The 16845-nt window shown below is 35.6% G+C and overlaps 1 protein-coding gene across 1 annotated transcript in view; it reads right to left on the bottom strand.

Moving 5' to 3' along the window:
• Window positions 1-16845, bottom strand: part of LOC149801870 (ubiquilin-1-like) — a 57582-nt gene that overhangs the window by 26012 nt on the left and 14725 nt on the right. The window contains exons 7-10 of the mRNA XM_089956244.1: window positions 10580-10657; window positions 5427-5547; window positions 4622-4774; window positions 2674-2813 (exon numbers count right to left, since the gene is read on the bottom strand). Coding sequence (XP_089812370.1) covers window positions 2674-2813; window positions 4622-4774; window positions 5427-5547; window positions 10580-10657 — 492 coding nt within the window. The remainder of the gene's footprint in view (window positions 1-2673; window positions 2814-4621; window positions 4775-5426; window positions 5548-10579; window positions 10658-16845) is intronic.

Genomic DNA, 16845 nt, shown 5'->3' with positions numbered 1-16845 from the left:
ACTCACGGGTTTCGATGTGACGGTCGATTGACTCTTTTCATGTTTTCAATGAACAGAATATGTTGTGATTATAATGTTTACAGTGAAACGGAATTAAAGGATTAGAACGTGACTTTCACACAGGAAGACGTTTAATTGGTGTTTATTTCATTCTCTGTTGCCACCTGTTAGCATTTACCAGAAGTTTTCATTGATCGCTATTTCACCAGACTGTTCATTTACAGTATACTGACAACTATTTATCATAAAAACTTACATAATATATGATATCTTTAAACAGAGGTCTCGCTAGGATTTTAAAACTGGGTCTTTCTGCCTCTGAATTCAATCATTAAATATCAGTACATTTTCTCACTCGGCCACCAGTCAAAGCCTTTGAACTAGTCGCCTAGCTGTTGCATCATGTTTTTTTTTTTTTAATGTACTCTTATAAAATGGCAACAGTACATCAAAGAGTCTTTCAGTCACTGAATTCTGTCATTGTAAATATCAGCACAGTTAACTGATCAACACATTTTCCCACAAAGCAGGTGGCTGAAACAGGACCGGCAAATCTTTGAATTTTCCCGCGCACCTATTACATGCGTACGGAGGACTCCCGCCTCAGTGATTTTCTGCGTCCCAGATCAAAAATTGGCGTCCAAATACGGGTAATTAAGCGTTTTCGAGATCTCTGAAATTAATTCTTCTTTAGAACTTGCAAATTTCAAAATATGGATTATATTTTTACGGGCATTAATCACCATTTTCGATGATAAAACGAACAATGTATCAAGGTTTAATTTATCAATTCTTATCGTAATTTTTTCATGTTCAGCATATTTTAAAGATATTTTAAATACATTTTCTCTGGAAAAAATCAGGAGCCAAGACGGACACCGTGTTATAAGCGGGATCACGAGTTATCCGGGCGCGAATTATCAAGGGAGCAGTGTACCTTGCAAATCCAGCCCTCCCAGATACTACCTTTAGCTAACGGAGGCTTAAAGTTGTTTGCTGACCTATATGGCAGTTGGGCAAAGTGATCTCCCCTTTGGTATAAGAATTGGCTGCAAAGTCTAAAATCCTCTCAGTTACTACTGGTGTGGAAGGCATGTTCTCTATGGATGTAACTGTGGGAAGGCTGGGAGGGTGTATGTGTATTATGATTAGGTAAGTATTCTTGAAGAAACATTGTACTAGGAAAACTTAGTTTCTTCTTTAAATATGTCACCCAATCATAATACCTTAGGAGAATGGATAAGAGGTAGAGGGAGGTACTCCACCTTATCCCTGTGATACCATATCCGGTCCCTAAATTATGTGAGACAGCTTCTATGTAACCTGACTGGAGGGGACTCCATCTGTCAGAGCGCAGCTTCAATAGGGAAAAATGTTTCCCCTGCAAATCCAGCAGAAGTAGTGAAGCCATAACTTAAGAAGCTGTTGATCAGCATGGAAGGGTGACCTGATGAGCTGCAGACTGAATTGTGCCCTTTGGGATGACAGATCTCAGAGATAAAAGCTAGAGAAAGTGGACTCCAATCACCATCCCTGAATGATACTGGTTAGCAAACAGTTCTGGTCAAATGTGAGGCTGGTGCAACTGCTGGAAACTCATTAGCCAAAATGCGAAGTTCATGTGAATTGAGGTTATTTTTCTATATGCCAAGCGAAAAACCCACTTAATTTAGGATGAGATAGTCTGACATATCTTCCTATCCCATTTTGACAAGCAGAAAGAGGCATGATCTCCCTCAATGCAACGGCTGTTTTAATAAGGTATCACTTCAAAACAACAACTGAGTTTTGTAGGTGACCATCAGCTGATGTGTCCAGACTAGAAAGAGGTTTCATGACAAATGTCTAGTAACCCATGGAAGGAAGCCAGTTCTTGGTGATGAAAGAGGTTGCTGGCAAGAGTAAGACTGATCCATCTTATCAGAATTGCATGTAATTCACTAATTCTGCCTGCAGTAACTAATGCCATGCAGAAACAGGTCTTTTATGAATCGTGTGCCAGAGATACTCTTGAAATTGGTTCAAAAGGTGTCTTGTTCAGTCAGTGCTGTTCCATTAAAACATACATGGGACCCAGGGGTACTCACCCATAGATGCAATTTAGAATTTTCTTATCATTTTGATATGAACTCTGTGAAATTAAAGTACCCAAGCAGATATTTTTTTAAAACTGCCTTCCCTGGATACCATGTATGTTTAAATGAAACAGCCCTCAGGTTAATACCTAAGATAGGTTCCTCTTGGGCATAGGGTGAATGTTTCAGCAACGTACACTCAAAGTTGGTGAGAATGTCGGATAAGTCCCCGTTTTTTCTGATATCACTATGATGATGAAAGGTGTCAGTGATCATTTAAAGGTAACCTTGTATTATATTATTATATTATTATTCAAAGACCCAGAGTAGGAATTAGTTATCTGTGGTAATACTCAAGTTTTCAGATATAGTGAGGAAGAAAAGCAATACACTGGGATTCCCATATTTCAAGTGATACAGATGATAGGTTCAATACTAAATATTTCCCACAATGCAAATGTCACAGAGAACTATGCAGAAGACATGTGACTTCAAAAACTTTGTCACAGAACCAAAACTTATTTAGTCCCACTGAAAATATGACACATATATCTATTTATAAGAGTGAGAAATAATAAATGCAAATATAACAACTCACTTGATTTGCAAGTTCTGGATTTGCAGACATAGATTGTATCATGGCCTGAGTATATGGAGCCTGCATCATGTTCTGCATCAACTGAGGATTCTGTGCCATCTGTTGTAACAAGCTCTGCATCCCTGGTGAGTTGAACATTCCTGAAAAATACTGAATACTTAAAGCACATTTTTCTGACTACATTGTGTTTGTATTTCACTATGTAAGCTGATGAGAACTGTGTTTGCATCTCACTGTATGTAAGCTTATGAACATTGTGTTTGTATCTTACTCAATGTAAGCAGATGTGCATTGTGTTTGTATCTCATTGTATGTAATCTCATGTAAACTTTTTATCTCACTGAATGTAAACTGATGTGCACTGTTTGTATCTCACTGAATGTAAAGAGATATGCATTGTGTTTGAATCTCACTGTATGTAAACTAATGTACACTTTTCTGTATCTCAATCAATGTAAACAGATCTCCAGTGTATTTGTATCTTACTGTATGTAAACTGAAGTGCACTGTGATCTTACTGTATGTAAACTAATGTGCATTTTGTTTGTATCACATTGAGTGTAATTTATGTGTACTGTGATTGTTTCTCAATGAATTATTTAACATGACATATTTGATTTGTACCTCTCTACGAAAATGGAATAAGCTATGAGTTAATGCTACATGTTTATTTGAAAGGAAATACAATCTATCCTGTGAGATGCTTTTCAATATGCCTTCATTTTGCTAATATGCTTCATTTCTTGCCATTAAAGTTACCATATCAATATTAAAACTGTAATAATGTTAGCGAGTATGCAATATGAATGTTGTCAGTCTTCAGTTATTCACAAAATATCTTAGTGTTTTTCACTGCTAAAATGGGCTTTAGAACTAATCTATTATAAAATTTGTTTGTAAAATTAATCTAATCTTTGGAAGAGTTAACATAGAAGACTCCCTCTACCACCATCCATCAACAAAGATCACTGCTTAGTGACACCATCCCATCACTTTTCCCCCCGGTGAAAACTCTAGAAATGTTTTGGCTATAAAACGATTCATAATGATGCATTCTAAGTGTGAGCAGAATCTATTACTGGGTTTAGAAAATATAAGTGAATGAAAAACATGAATCAAAATTTTAATGCAAATCTTCTATGAATGTGAACTAGAGCTTATGGTTAAAGGGGCAAGCAAGTGTGTTACTGAATGAATTATCTAACCATCATTTCGAGTCCTTCCAAGAATGAAGAGGATCTGACATTGAGTAAATGAAATATTAGCAAATAAAAACTTGAACCCAAACCTTAACACAAATTTTCTGATTGTGACCTTGACCACAAAATGAAAGAGGCAAGGGAGTTAGTCACAGAATTAAATTCTCTTAGCCTCCTTCTGATTCATCCCACGTATAAATAGAGTTCATCACTGGCTTGACATGTCTGCAAATGAAAAACTTTAACAAAAATTGTGGTGTTATTTTTTAAATGTGTATTGCCATCAGATGGGAATCTTTACATCTCATAATCCCCCAGGAGTTGTTTTTCAAAGATTACTAGGATTTCCAAAAACGCTTCAAGGAGCATTTTTTCTTATGGAAATGGAACTTCTTGTTAATTTGCCTATCATTACAGCATTAATTGATACAAAAGTTATTGTTATTATGGGATTAATTACATTTTTTATGCACAGGCTATACATTGCACCAGTATATATATTAAGAAGGAAGAACCAGGGAAAACCCTGGGAAGGGCCACCGATGCATAGAAAACTACTGGCCAGCTTTCTCACATACCCGCAATGCCAGAGTCCATATGGACAGAGATGAGATGTCAGTGAGTGATCTGTAAAGGCAAGAACATCAGACCATGTGGCCACCTGGGGCCCAGAAACACTACAGCAAAGGGATGCCACTCTATCTGGGAACTATATGTGTCATGCATCTTGATCAACTGCACTGTCTTACCAAACTGTCCTCCTGTAGCATCAGATGATGCTGTAGATGTGCCAATGGTTGATGAACTCGGTGAAGTTCCAGCTGGAGACCCTGGTGGAGCCCAGGGGTTTGGTAAAGGCTCAGTATTCTCTTGGCCCTGCTGTGCTGCATTACTGCTGGAACCTGTAATTAGCAGAAGGAAATTAGATGTTAGGTTCATATATATATATATATATATATATATATATATATATATATATATATATATATATATATATATATATATATATATTATTACATAATGTACTTTGGTCCTAACTTTGGAGTAACTAAATACAGCTTTAACAAAAAGTTAAAATTTGATTAAATTAAAATGGTAAATCTTTAAAGTTTAAACTATATAATACTATAACACTAAGTGCTATACAACTTTTTATTTAGCATTTTAAATTTAAGTTTCTTAGCATTTACAATGTTAACAGTTAACTTTTTGAACAATCTCTGGAAGATAATGAAAGGATATCATTATAACTATCAGAAAAAGCATTGTATATACTCACCTCAAAGACAGATCCAACTGCATCTGCAGATACCCAGATCTGCTGTTGTATAATGCACCAGCAGATCTGGATCTATGCAGTTTGTTAGGACTAATCAGCAAAACATTACGGACCCTGATTTTCTGGTGCATTATGCAATGACAGATCAGGACCTATGCTGTTGGCAGTTGGACACAACTAATATATACATACAGTAAACAAAGACAAAACCAAATTTAGACCAGACTGTGTTCCTGTGACCACCATAAGTTTTAAGTAGATATATATACACTTACTTCCTGGTCCCACAAGGGAAGAGAATGGATTGGAACTAAACCCCTCTTGGGCTGCATTTAACATGGGCTCCTGAATGTCTCTGTACATGCGCTGCAGAGCATTGAACCCACCTGGCAGACTCTGTAGAGAAATATGTAAGTAAATCACTAGACAGAGTATGGTTGATTAATCTTCATTATGCTGGCAAATAAGGCTGGATTTAAAAACTCTGACTCGGCCACTTTTCATTTAATAAAGTGATACCCCTCTTATGACACTTCCCTCAAGGGATGCAATTCTGCATAAAGGACTACATTTCTTTGATCTATTCTGCCCCCTTGCTTTTGAGACACCTTTTCCATCAGGCTAGTATTTCATCAACAAAGTGGTATTCTCATGGGGAATATTTTAGAAAGTTGTTAGAGTCAACATCACAAGTGAAGCAGCTGTGTTATCTTCCAATAATTTTAATATTCCTGCCCATTTGTTTATTCTGGGTTTCATGGAATTTTTCTGTCTTCAAAAAACATGGGATCACCATAATAAAACTTTTACTGGTTCTGCTTGAATTTCATGATCCTGTAAAAATCAAATGAAGTCAGTTGAGTTTCTAATTCAGTATTAATAATTCAACTCAAAACAACAGCAACTGCATTTCATAAACAAGACTCATTTAAAGCTGCATGTTCATACTCATTTTATATATCTGATTTGTCATCTAATCTTGATCCATAAGGCCTAGTCTCCGACCTTCTCTTTCTTGGTTAAGGAGCACCATTATCAGTGTGATCTCTGGGACAATTTATGAAAGTCTGCACACCCATCAACAAATCATAAATATTACAGCCTTTTCTGGCTCACAATACAGCCATTCTATGCATTTTTCTAGCATTTTTTGGTACTTTCTTATGCTGATTATATTTACAATAAAGTTCGCTTGTCATCATCTATTTTCTGACATTTTATTGGTAGCTGAGCACCATGCAAAGTTCTGAACATCATTTTTCAAGCCTTACCTTTCTTTGCCACCATACAACCACTATTCATTATGCCAAGGGCACGTATCAAAAGCTACATACATATACATCCTTTTCATTTATCCCCACACAATGTTTATCAACGATATAAATATTAAAACATTGATGAAATACCAGATTATTCAGTCAGTTAACACGACCTTTTCCAATTGGCCAATTCTAGCCAGATATCCTATATTATTTTGTATTATCCATAGTGAAACTGGATTAAAGCCAGTACACCAAGCTAGTTTCATGTAAGTGAAAACTGTTTTGACAATAATCACCCTAATCGACTTGATGAATGGAGCAACAATTGTCAATTTCTGCTGTGTGGTTTACAGAACCTCATCAAGTACAGAATATTTACAGGCATTCAATTGCAATTATAAACAGAAAAATTAACCATGAAAGGGAAACGTCCTGCATTTCATTTGACGTATCGGACACAAGACCACCTGTTACCTACTACGGTAGAAACATGCAGAAATTTTCAGTGCTCAAAAATATTAGTGATGGATGGGGTTTTATTATTCCTCATGTTAGCAGACTAGTGTTAATTTCAGGCCCTGTTCAATTATGATCATTATTCAAAAGACTTCAAACTTGTAAAATCAATACTTACCTGATCACAATACCAGGGCATCCATTACCTCACAACTCTATCTTTCCCAATCTAAAATGACACATGCCATGTCTTTTGACTTGGTTTAAGAGCAAAAGTGCTAAAAGGGAGACTGCTGGTCAAGATGTAAGTCAGACCAAAGTGTTGTCCACTTGGAACCAGGAACTGGTGCCAACTCCCATTAATCATCAGTTACTACTGGAGTGGAAATGCAGACTCTAGGATGAAGCTCCAGAGAGGGCTTGGGATGTGTATGCACGTTACAATTAGTTAAGTATTATCAAAACAACCAGTTTTTACAAGAAAATAAGTTTCTTTAATAATACAAACACAATCATAATACATTTGGAGTACATCCAGTAGCTCATAAATCCCATCCTCCCAAGCTTATTTCCAGCAACAAAACTGCAAACAGTTATCTGCCCACCCCAATGTAAGTCAGACAAAAGTGATCTCCCATTGGAGAGGGACTGGTGCCAAATCCCATCCTTACTTAAGTTACTACTGAATCAGATATGCATGCACTGTTAGCTGTTTAAATGTAACCAAAGCATGGCTGTGAGGGTGTACCTGTACTAGGATTGGGTAAGTACTAGCAAATAAACAATTTATTCCATTTTATTTCTTTTTTGAGTACATTAACTGATCATAATACATTAGCAGAATAGGTGAGAGGTCTAGAGAGTTACATCACCCTATCCTAGGGACAGTCAAGTCTCCAGTCCACAAATGTACATAAAGCACTTCAAAATACAAGAGAAATAAGAGCTTGATATATTTGAAATAGCTTGTAGGGAAAAATTTCCTTCCACTAATCTAGTAGAAGTCAATTGCTCGCATTGTTGTGAAGCTGTGAACAACATGGTAAGGTAGCCTGTTATACCGTTGCTACAGGTCCTACCAAGTTAAACTGGGATAAAAAGTTTCTAAGGTAAAAGCTAGAGAATGGCATCTCTGCTCTCTATCCAATACTTGGATATTGACAGGGAAGACTGCTCAAATGCTAAGCAAGTGGTGACCATCCTAAACTCATGAGCCAACAGGTTCTGGGAAATTGTTCGGTCTTAGATTAGTTCTTTATATAAGTCAATAACCATAGTGGCTTGTATGATAGATCTCGATATAGTCTCCTTTCATTCTTTCAACAGTAGAAATAAATGAGATCTCCCTCTTCACACTAGTTGGGTTCACTTCAGGAACCATTTCAAAGCCCTAACAGGGTCCTGTAGACAACCCCGAGGCAAAAAGTCCAATGAATAAAGAGGATTCACAGCAAAGGGCTAATTCCCCATGAGTGGGAGCCTGTTGTTTGCAATGCAAGCAGGTGCCATCATAAATTAAATCAGACTATTGTGACAGAGCTGCTGATAGTGTGTAGTGAACATCAAAGCACATATATCACCAATTATACCTGCTGAAGGATGCCTAGGTAGTAGGTTTTGTATAAGACACAAGGAGGTTCTACGGCTGGTTGTCAAGCCAGGGCTATTTTAATACCAACACATCTGGGTAACCAAAAGGAAACTATAACATGACAGACACACAGCTCAGTATGTCTGATGAGAATATTGATCAGTAATGGATTTTCCAACTTCCTTTTGTGTCATGAATGAAGCACTGTACTAAATCAGATGATGATAAGAGTTTAAAATATGTTTGGTTCTGAAATATTACAGAGCCAGTCTACTGCCATGATTTTGGATGAAACTATTGATGCATCATCTGGCAAGTGAACTTTTGTAGTGTGATCTCCACTAATCAAGGCTACAGCAGCCTTTTCATCATCCTTTGAGCCATCAGTGTAAATTCTGGCACAGTTCTTAAATTCAGAGAGATGTCCATTATAAGAGTTATGAAATATGGAAGGATTTGTCTCTAATCTGTTTTCCTTTGAGCAGCTTAAAAAGGACTTTCGGTTGTTTAAGACAGAGAGGTGTTATAAAAACAAAAGACTTTTGGTTTTTTGAAAGGTCAATTTCTGTAGTGTCAAGGCTGGAAGACACTGTAATGACAAAGATTGGTATGGCATTTGGTTTATTTTCTTATGTCTTGTATTTGAGGTGGAAAACACACAAAAGCAGTGTTCAAAGGGTAGGATCTGAGTTTTACCAACCTTTGAAAGAACTCATTCAGCCCTGATAAAAAAACCCACTTGTGGTCTGTTTTCTTCATTCAATGACGGATCCCACATATATACATGGTATGTTTACTGCATTCAATGGCAAATCCAACTTTCAGTCATGGTGAATGTGTTGGTAGTAAGAACATCTCCAATTGGTCCCAAATGGGTTTTTTTCCTCCAAGAATCGGATGTTACTTAGCCAGAATTGACTTTACTTTTCTCTGTTTAAATATCAAGTATTGATAAGCAAAGATTACTAACTGACTGCAGATTTACTACATGTGCTTCATTCAAGAAAAATAGCAAACAATGGCAGATTTGGGCGATATTTGATGCTTATGAATAAGGAAAGTAAAATCATTAAAATATGCAGGAAAGAGAAAAAGGAAGAGGAATACATCACTTTTACAAAGATCTGTATGCTAATTTGAAAGGTAGGCAATTCCTATATATGTATATTTAAATCATTCATTTTTCATATCATCAGTCTGATCTAATCATTTAGCATTCAATTCATCTTCAACATGACAGTCTTGCAGAATGATTGATGGTGAGCAAACTTTTCAGACTATAAGAATCAAATCCTCTAAAGATTTTAGCCATACAAGTTATACACAGAACATCTTGCAAACATTTTGAGAAATCCAGTTTTTCAAAGATGGAACAGTTGTTAGCTTCACGAAATGAACAAAATCTTGAAAGAGTTCTCTCCTGAGTTTGATACTCACTTCATTATTTTTTTCCTCTGCATGTTCACAGCAGCTAAGAATGTTTGCAGCAGATAAGTAAGGCAATGTCTTTCAAGCCAACATCTGTATCTGCATAGATGAACGTTACCAAAGCTTGCATGCACACATTTATTTCACTGATCAATCTTAACAAATCTGGAGACTTCATAATAATCATGGTCAATTTTTGTTCTCATTTTAAGAAAAATTTCTAAGCATGCTATGTTCTGCATTTGTACATTAGGCACACAGAAAATCTGAAACTATGAACTCTCAAAACCGGATATATCTCCAAAACAATTTTAAGACTCAAATGTAAGGGGAGAGGACTCTGAAAGCATGTTTTAAACACTCTGTGACCGATCACATTTTAATTGGATTAGTCAAAACAGAACTTTGACAAGTCTGGATTACCCAAGCATACATATTTATTGGCACAGTCAGTGCTTTCTGACTTCCCCCTTCCCATATTCATATTTTTTGGACAGCCTGTATGCAACATGTGTACTTTTAAACATACTGCAAATAATGACCATATCTTAGAACCTGGACAGAACAGCTTATTTGAAGAATGGTAGCAATTATAACTTGCAAAAGCAAGTGTAAGTCCATAGATGGCAAAAATTTTACATAGTTTTGCCATCAGTTATAGAACACCTTGTCTCTGTATAATTTGCCTTACCTCAAGGTTACTCATGGCTCTGTCCTGGGACCGCATCAACTCCTGCAACATGGCTGGATTTCGGGCCAACTCTAGAGTCTGACAGAAACAAAATGAAACAGTCACAGGATGTCAAATATTCTAACACAGCATCTACATAGACGACAGTATTTTGTTAACAAACTGCCATAACATCCCATCGCTGAATATGAATTTTTAAAATGTTACACAAAATCTTCTAACAAAAAAAAAACATGGAAAACGCCAACAACAAAAACATGAGCACAGTCATGCTATAACATTTTACTCCTTTCTTAAAAGAATGACCCAGCCCCCCAAAAAGCTGAGTCCCTTTAACAATGCTTTTTGTTCCCCTTGCAAAAAAAATCAGAACATTATGGATGTATTGTTGAGACACCAATATGTCATGCCAACGCTCATTCTTTCTGAAATATTTAGCATTTAAGAATATTAATGATACACCAAGGCAATGGAGTAAAGTTATAATTCTATTTCTGTAATGTAACAGCGATAAGGAATCAAGGAGGAGATAAAAGTTTATTTTCCACATAATTTATTTAATTAGTTTAGTTCCTGTTTAAATCACTAAATTTGCCAAGACACTGGAAGAAAAAATACAATCATATTCCCTTCACTTTTATCCTTTCATCTTTAAGCAACACAGCAAATCATAATACATTCACTTGTTTCTTAAACTAACTTTAACTTCTCCACAGCAGGTTTTGAATCAAAATACATGTTTGGGACCTTCCTCCATTACCCTCATCAATTTCATTACAGATTTTTGTTTTAAACACCTATGGTTCTTTGTCTTGGTACAATTAAGTGAAAAGAAACTGTTCTCAAATACCAATACCATTATAGGTAAAACCAGCAACACTTCATTTAAAGTCTGGAAGATCATGGCATTATAATCCATAATAAAATGCAAGTGCTGCAAACATCACAGAAGGATTTAAACACAATGGATTAAAAAGAGTGCTGAATGATGCTAATCAAAGTGAGGTGTTAAAGCACAAGTCCGCATAATCAATCTTCTGATAAAAGTGATCAATCAGCACCAGCAATCAATTAACAGCTGGCTTAACCACCTTGTCTGCTGAGAAATGAATTAAATAAAAGATAAGTTCACTGACTAGTGACAAAAAAAAAAACTGAATATCAAGGACTCAGCTTTTGGAATTTAAAATTAAAAGTATGTGTACTTTTATAAATTTTGGCATCCTGAAGAACCCTGATACAGGTAGTTAAATTCCCTGCAATAATCTTGATGTATGCTTATAGTTAAATTACAGTAACAATCTTGGTGTATTTAGCTAAATTCAGTGACAATCTCATGTACATGTAGGCAAATTTGTAACAATCTCAATATATGTAGCTAAATTTGGCAACCCTGTCACACCATAAATGTAGTTAAATTCAGTGACAAACTCAACTAAATTCAATGACAATATTGATGTACATATGTAGTATATGTGTAATTTGGATTTTTAACATAGCTTTAACAATTTTTCAGTCACAATGCCATGATGTCTGCAGTGGGGCAGTTTATAGTGATATCTAGCACTGAGGCATCATGCCGCAAACATTTAACATCTTGTCCCACCCTGTCACGCTCTAACCACTAGTCCACCAGCTCAGTCTAGACATGTAGTCAAATTCAGTCACGCTCTCCATGTATGTATGTAGTTAAATTTGCACTGACTGTATGAATGTACTTAAATTCACTGACAATCTTGATTTTTGAATGTAACTTAAATTCTGTGACAATACTGATGTATACATGTATCTAAATTCAGTGGCAATTTTGACATAATCAGTGCTTCCCGGGGGTGCAAGACTGCGAGGCAAAATTCCTCTTTGTGTCATAAGTGGGGCTCAGACCGAGTAAAAATCAAACCTTGTGTCAGAACTTGGGTTCAAATTAAAAGTGTTAAGTCTTTTATGCATAAATGAGGGTAAAGGGAAACACTTTATATGAAATAAATTTGCAGTGACAATCTTGATGTATAAATGTAGTTAAATTCATAAGAATCTCAAAGTATACATGTATTTAAATTCTGTGGCAATCATTATATATGCATGCAGCTAAATTCAGTAGCAATAGTAATGCAAACATGTAGTCAAATTCAGTAGCAATAGTAATGCAAACATGTAGTCAAATTCAGTAGCAATAGTAATGCAAACATGTAGTCTAATTCAGTAGCAATAGTAATGCAAACATGTAGTCAAATTCAGTAGCAATAGTAGTGCAAACATGTAGTCAAATTCAGTGACAATCTTGATCTACGCATGTTGTTAACTTTGCAATGAAAATACTGATATGTGGATGCAGTTAAATTTACAATCTTGATGTATGAATGTAGTTAAATTGACAATACCTAAGTATATATGCAGCTAAATTCAGTCACAATTTAGACATGCATGCAGTTCAATTCACATGGACAATCTTGATACATGTATGAAGCTAAGTTCAGTGACACACCTGGTGCATACATGTAGCTAAATTACATTGACAAAGCTCAATATATATATATGGTAGGTAAAGTAACAGATTAAATTATGTCTTCAATTCTCTTTTTTGTCCTCAGTATATTTCTAAGGTTGAGATCTTATTACATGAGGGGTGAAGCATGGCTCTAAAAATATTTTTTCCAATGGGGGGTGTTGATGATAATTATGATGGAAAGTAGTGTGAAGTCCGTAAACATCTGACTGCATCAGTTTGCTGTTTAAAAAATGAAACAGTTTTCACAAATTTCCAATATCTTCCAAGCAGCATTCTGTTTTTTGATCCATTTAAGTCATCAACTAGTCAGAGTCACATTTACCCAACATTTAAATACACACTGAGTGACCCAACAATAGATGTTGCTATAATTATGCATTGTACTACATGACCTCAAGTGGAATGCACAACTGTTCTTGCCTCATTCCTATTTTGAACTTGCACTGTGTGTGTGTGTGTGTGTGTGTGTGTGTGTGTGTGTGTGTATATATATATATATATATATATATATATGTAGATAGTAGTCCCCCTCTTGAACGGACCCCCTGACCAGTGGCCAACCACTTTGTATGGCCAGAATCCCTTGGCATCAACGAGTTCGTATTCAAAAGTACCCCTCAAGAACGGTCACCCCTCTAACACGACCAGTGGCCAGCATATTAGTACAAAAATGTAAATGTTCCCCTCATGAGCGGCCACTATTTTTCTTCAAATGTATTAAGAACCAATAATGAATTCATATTGTGATGTAAGGTAAGTAATCAGATTGTCTCTATCGTCAATACATGTCTCCCAATGTCAAGTTTCCGTTACTGAAAGAAGTGTTGACTAAAGTACATGTAACAGTAAGATTAATATTGTATCACTGTCTATAAAAGCCAACATTTACAGGAAATGGCTCAACAATGTTATGATAGAGTTTTGGGTTTCACACATCTGTCGAGTTCTTGTCTTTGATGATCACAACCGGACGTAATTGTCAAGATCGTAACAGTGTCAGCATTGGCTAAAAATAGATTTTGTACATTAAGACACACACACAGAGAGAAATTAACCTTGACCTTGAACAAAACATGGTACCAGACAAAGACCGTTAAATCATGTGACGACACATTTATTGCTTCCTTTACAAATAAGGCATTTTGTCCCCTCAACAAAAGTTTCGTCTGCATAATTAAATCGCATAGTCAGCAACATCGGAATAAATCATTACATACTTTAACATGTCATCATGTAAACGGAGACTATCATTTTAGAAGAAAGTTGGTTATTCTATTCGACATCAGGTGAGGTGGGGAGGAGGGACTTGCCAAGCAATTTTATGTAGAAAAGACTCAAATGAAACAATTTTATGTTGAAAAGACTCGATTAAACAATGTCGTAACTGATAAAGAGGTTTTTAAGCAGCAGTGGGAAAATGGAGCAAATGGAAAGTGAATTATGTATGTACCAAGATTTAAATGATGTTTTTGAATGGTTTTGCAATGTGCATGACAACAATACCCGCTCGCATATCACGCTTACGCCAAGAATAAGAACTATTAAAGTATATTCAATTGAAATAAGTCTATTATTATAACAAGAACCTTTTAATAATTAATGATACTTTTAAACGAAGATATTAAATGAAGATATTAAATGCTTTGAAGTAATTGGCTCTCTTACTACATACATTACATATACTTCTCACAAAAAAATTTAGTCCCTCTCTGGAAAGGCCACCTGTCTTATAAGGCCACTTTCCCGGTGCAGAAGGGGTGGCCATATAAGAGGGGGACTTCTGTGTGTGTGTGTGTGTGTATATAGATACATAAGAGCAAAGAAGAATTACACAAGATTACAAGTGTATGGTTTGAGATAATAAGATGAAATCTACATTACTGGAGAATGACTGAAAACACAACAATCGAGGAGGTATGGGGGGTGGGTACAGTGTGGCAAATGGAATTCACAACTAAATGTAATCAAACATTGGTTTACTTTGTGGGAATTTGTGAAAACCCAGACATGTAATGGAATTTAAAAATTCACATGAGCTTTACTTATCTGCATATTTTATAAGTTTAACAAATTATCTGCTACACAACAATGGGCATTCTGAGCAAGAATTCTTCAAAAGGACTGATGATCCACTGACTGAAAAGAATTTTCAGGAATTCAAGACAATAGTGACAAAAATTTTCAAGATGGCCACGAACAGACAATAGACTAACACCTTTTTTAAATAGTATCAATTATAATTATATGTTGGGACACCATATTTGTTAGGACACCATAACTTAATTTTAAAAGTAAGTTTCTTTGTGCACTGTATGTTCTGGGACACATTTTTTTCAAGTCATAAGTTGTGCGACACCTTTTAAATCATTCAAATATTACATGTCGGAAAATGCACTCCAACTGAAATTTTATTTTGAAAAATATAAAACTGTGTACTTAAGAAAAAACTCTTTAATCCACTGTAGCAGCATCTCATCAACACAAACCTTCTCCTGCACATGTACAATCCATTCTTTCAGTGCATGATTATTTTTTTTGATTTCTCATACCATGAAAAATTGTTAGGGGCAACACATCACCTGAAGCAGAAACAGCAAGGACAAAAGTCAGATTTTTTTTTCAAATCTGCACCCAGTCTAGCTAATTCTCACACTTTTGGCCCCCATCTTATTGTCACTCTGTCCAGGATTGCGATCAAAGTACACTAGAATTTCATCCATGTTAATGATCATATTGTTGGCAAAATCATCTGCTTCTCTTCTGCCTTCATGAACTCATCAAATGATTTTATTTTCTCCAAATCTTCTGGGTGACACTGGGTCATTGATGTCCATGCATGAAGCACTATACTGTGTCATTTTAACAATTGTTCCATTGTTTCAATGTATTTTCAAAATTTCAGTGAATATCATTGAAAAGGAACGAAAGTTAGCTTCATCAGTCTTTGTATGTTCGAAAAACAACAAAAATCAGGCACACTTAAAATAATCCGAATCCAAAGTTGGCTTCTGAGGTCCACTCACTTTGCAATAAAATAACCTTTATATTAATATCATTAAAATAAAAGAAAAACCAGCTTCAAAGTATCTAAAGGTGGCTTTTAAGGTCGCCTTACTTTGTAATAATAATAACCTTTGCCTTTCATGTCCTCTAGGCAAGTTCAAAGAATGAGTTTACTGCTCACTGCCAGATGTGTTTATTCACCACATCGGCTTTGATGTGCTTGGCATCTGTAGTTATAATTAATATAAACACGCATTGATGTCTGCAGGTACATAGTATATACAGCAATAATGTGCTTTAATGATACTTCTGTAACCTGTACTAGCAAAAAGATTGTAACCTGCACTTAAGTGAATGTATTTTCATATAATGATTTTTATTTGCGAGATAGTGTCATATCATTGATCTGAATATAATTCAACCTTGGTTATTATGCACCTAACACTGTGTCATTTGTGAATGGCAGTTGTCTTCAAGATCTTGGCTGATTAAATCCTTCCGTTTGCGAAATCATTTGCTTCTCTTCTGGCCTTCACGAATTCATCATATGATTTTATTTTCTCCAAATCTTCAGGGTGACGCTGGGCCATCAATGACTGTGCACGAAGAACTATATTGTGTCACTTTAAAATTTGTACCATTGTAACTAAATTTATTTTAAAAATTCCTGTGAATACCGGTGAAAAGGAACCAAAGTTAGCTTCCATATATCAGCTGTCTTTGTATATTTAAAAAAAAACAAAAAACAATACAC

This window comes from Sinohyriopsis cumingii, chromosome 4 (assembly GCF_028554795.1).
Source record: "Sinohyriopsis cumingii isolate HCF-2022 chromosome 4, ASM2855479v2, whole genome shotgun sequence".
NCBI lineage: Eukaryota > Metazoa > Mollusca > Bivalvia > Unionida > Unionidae > Sinohyriopsis > Sinohyriopsis cumingii.
This window is presented reverse-complemented; position numbering and strand designations above follow the sequence as displayed.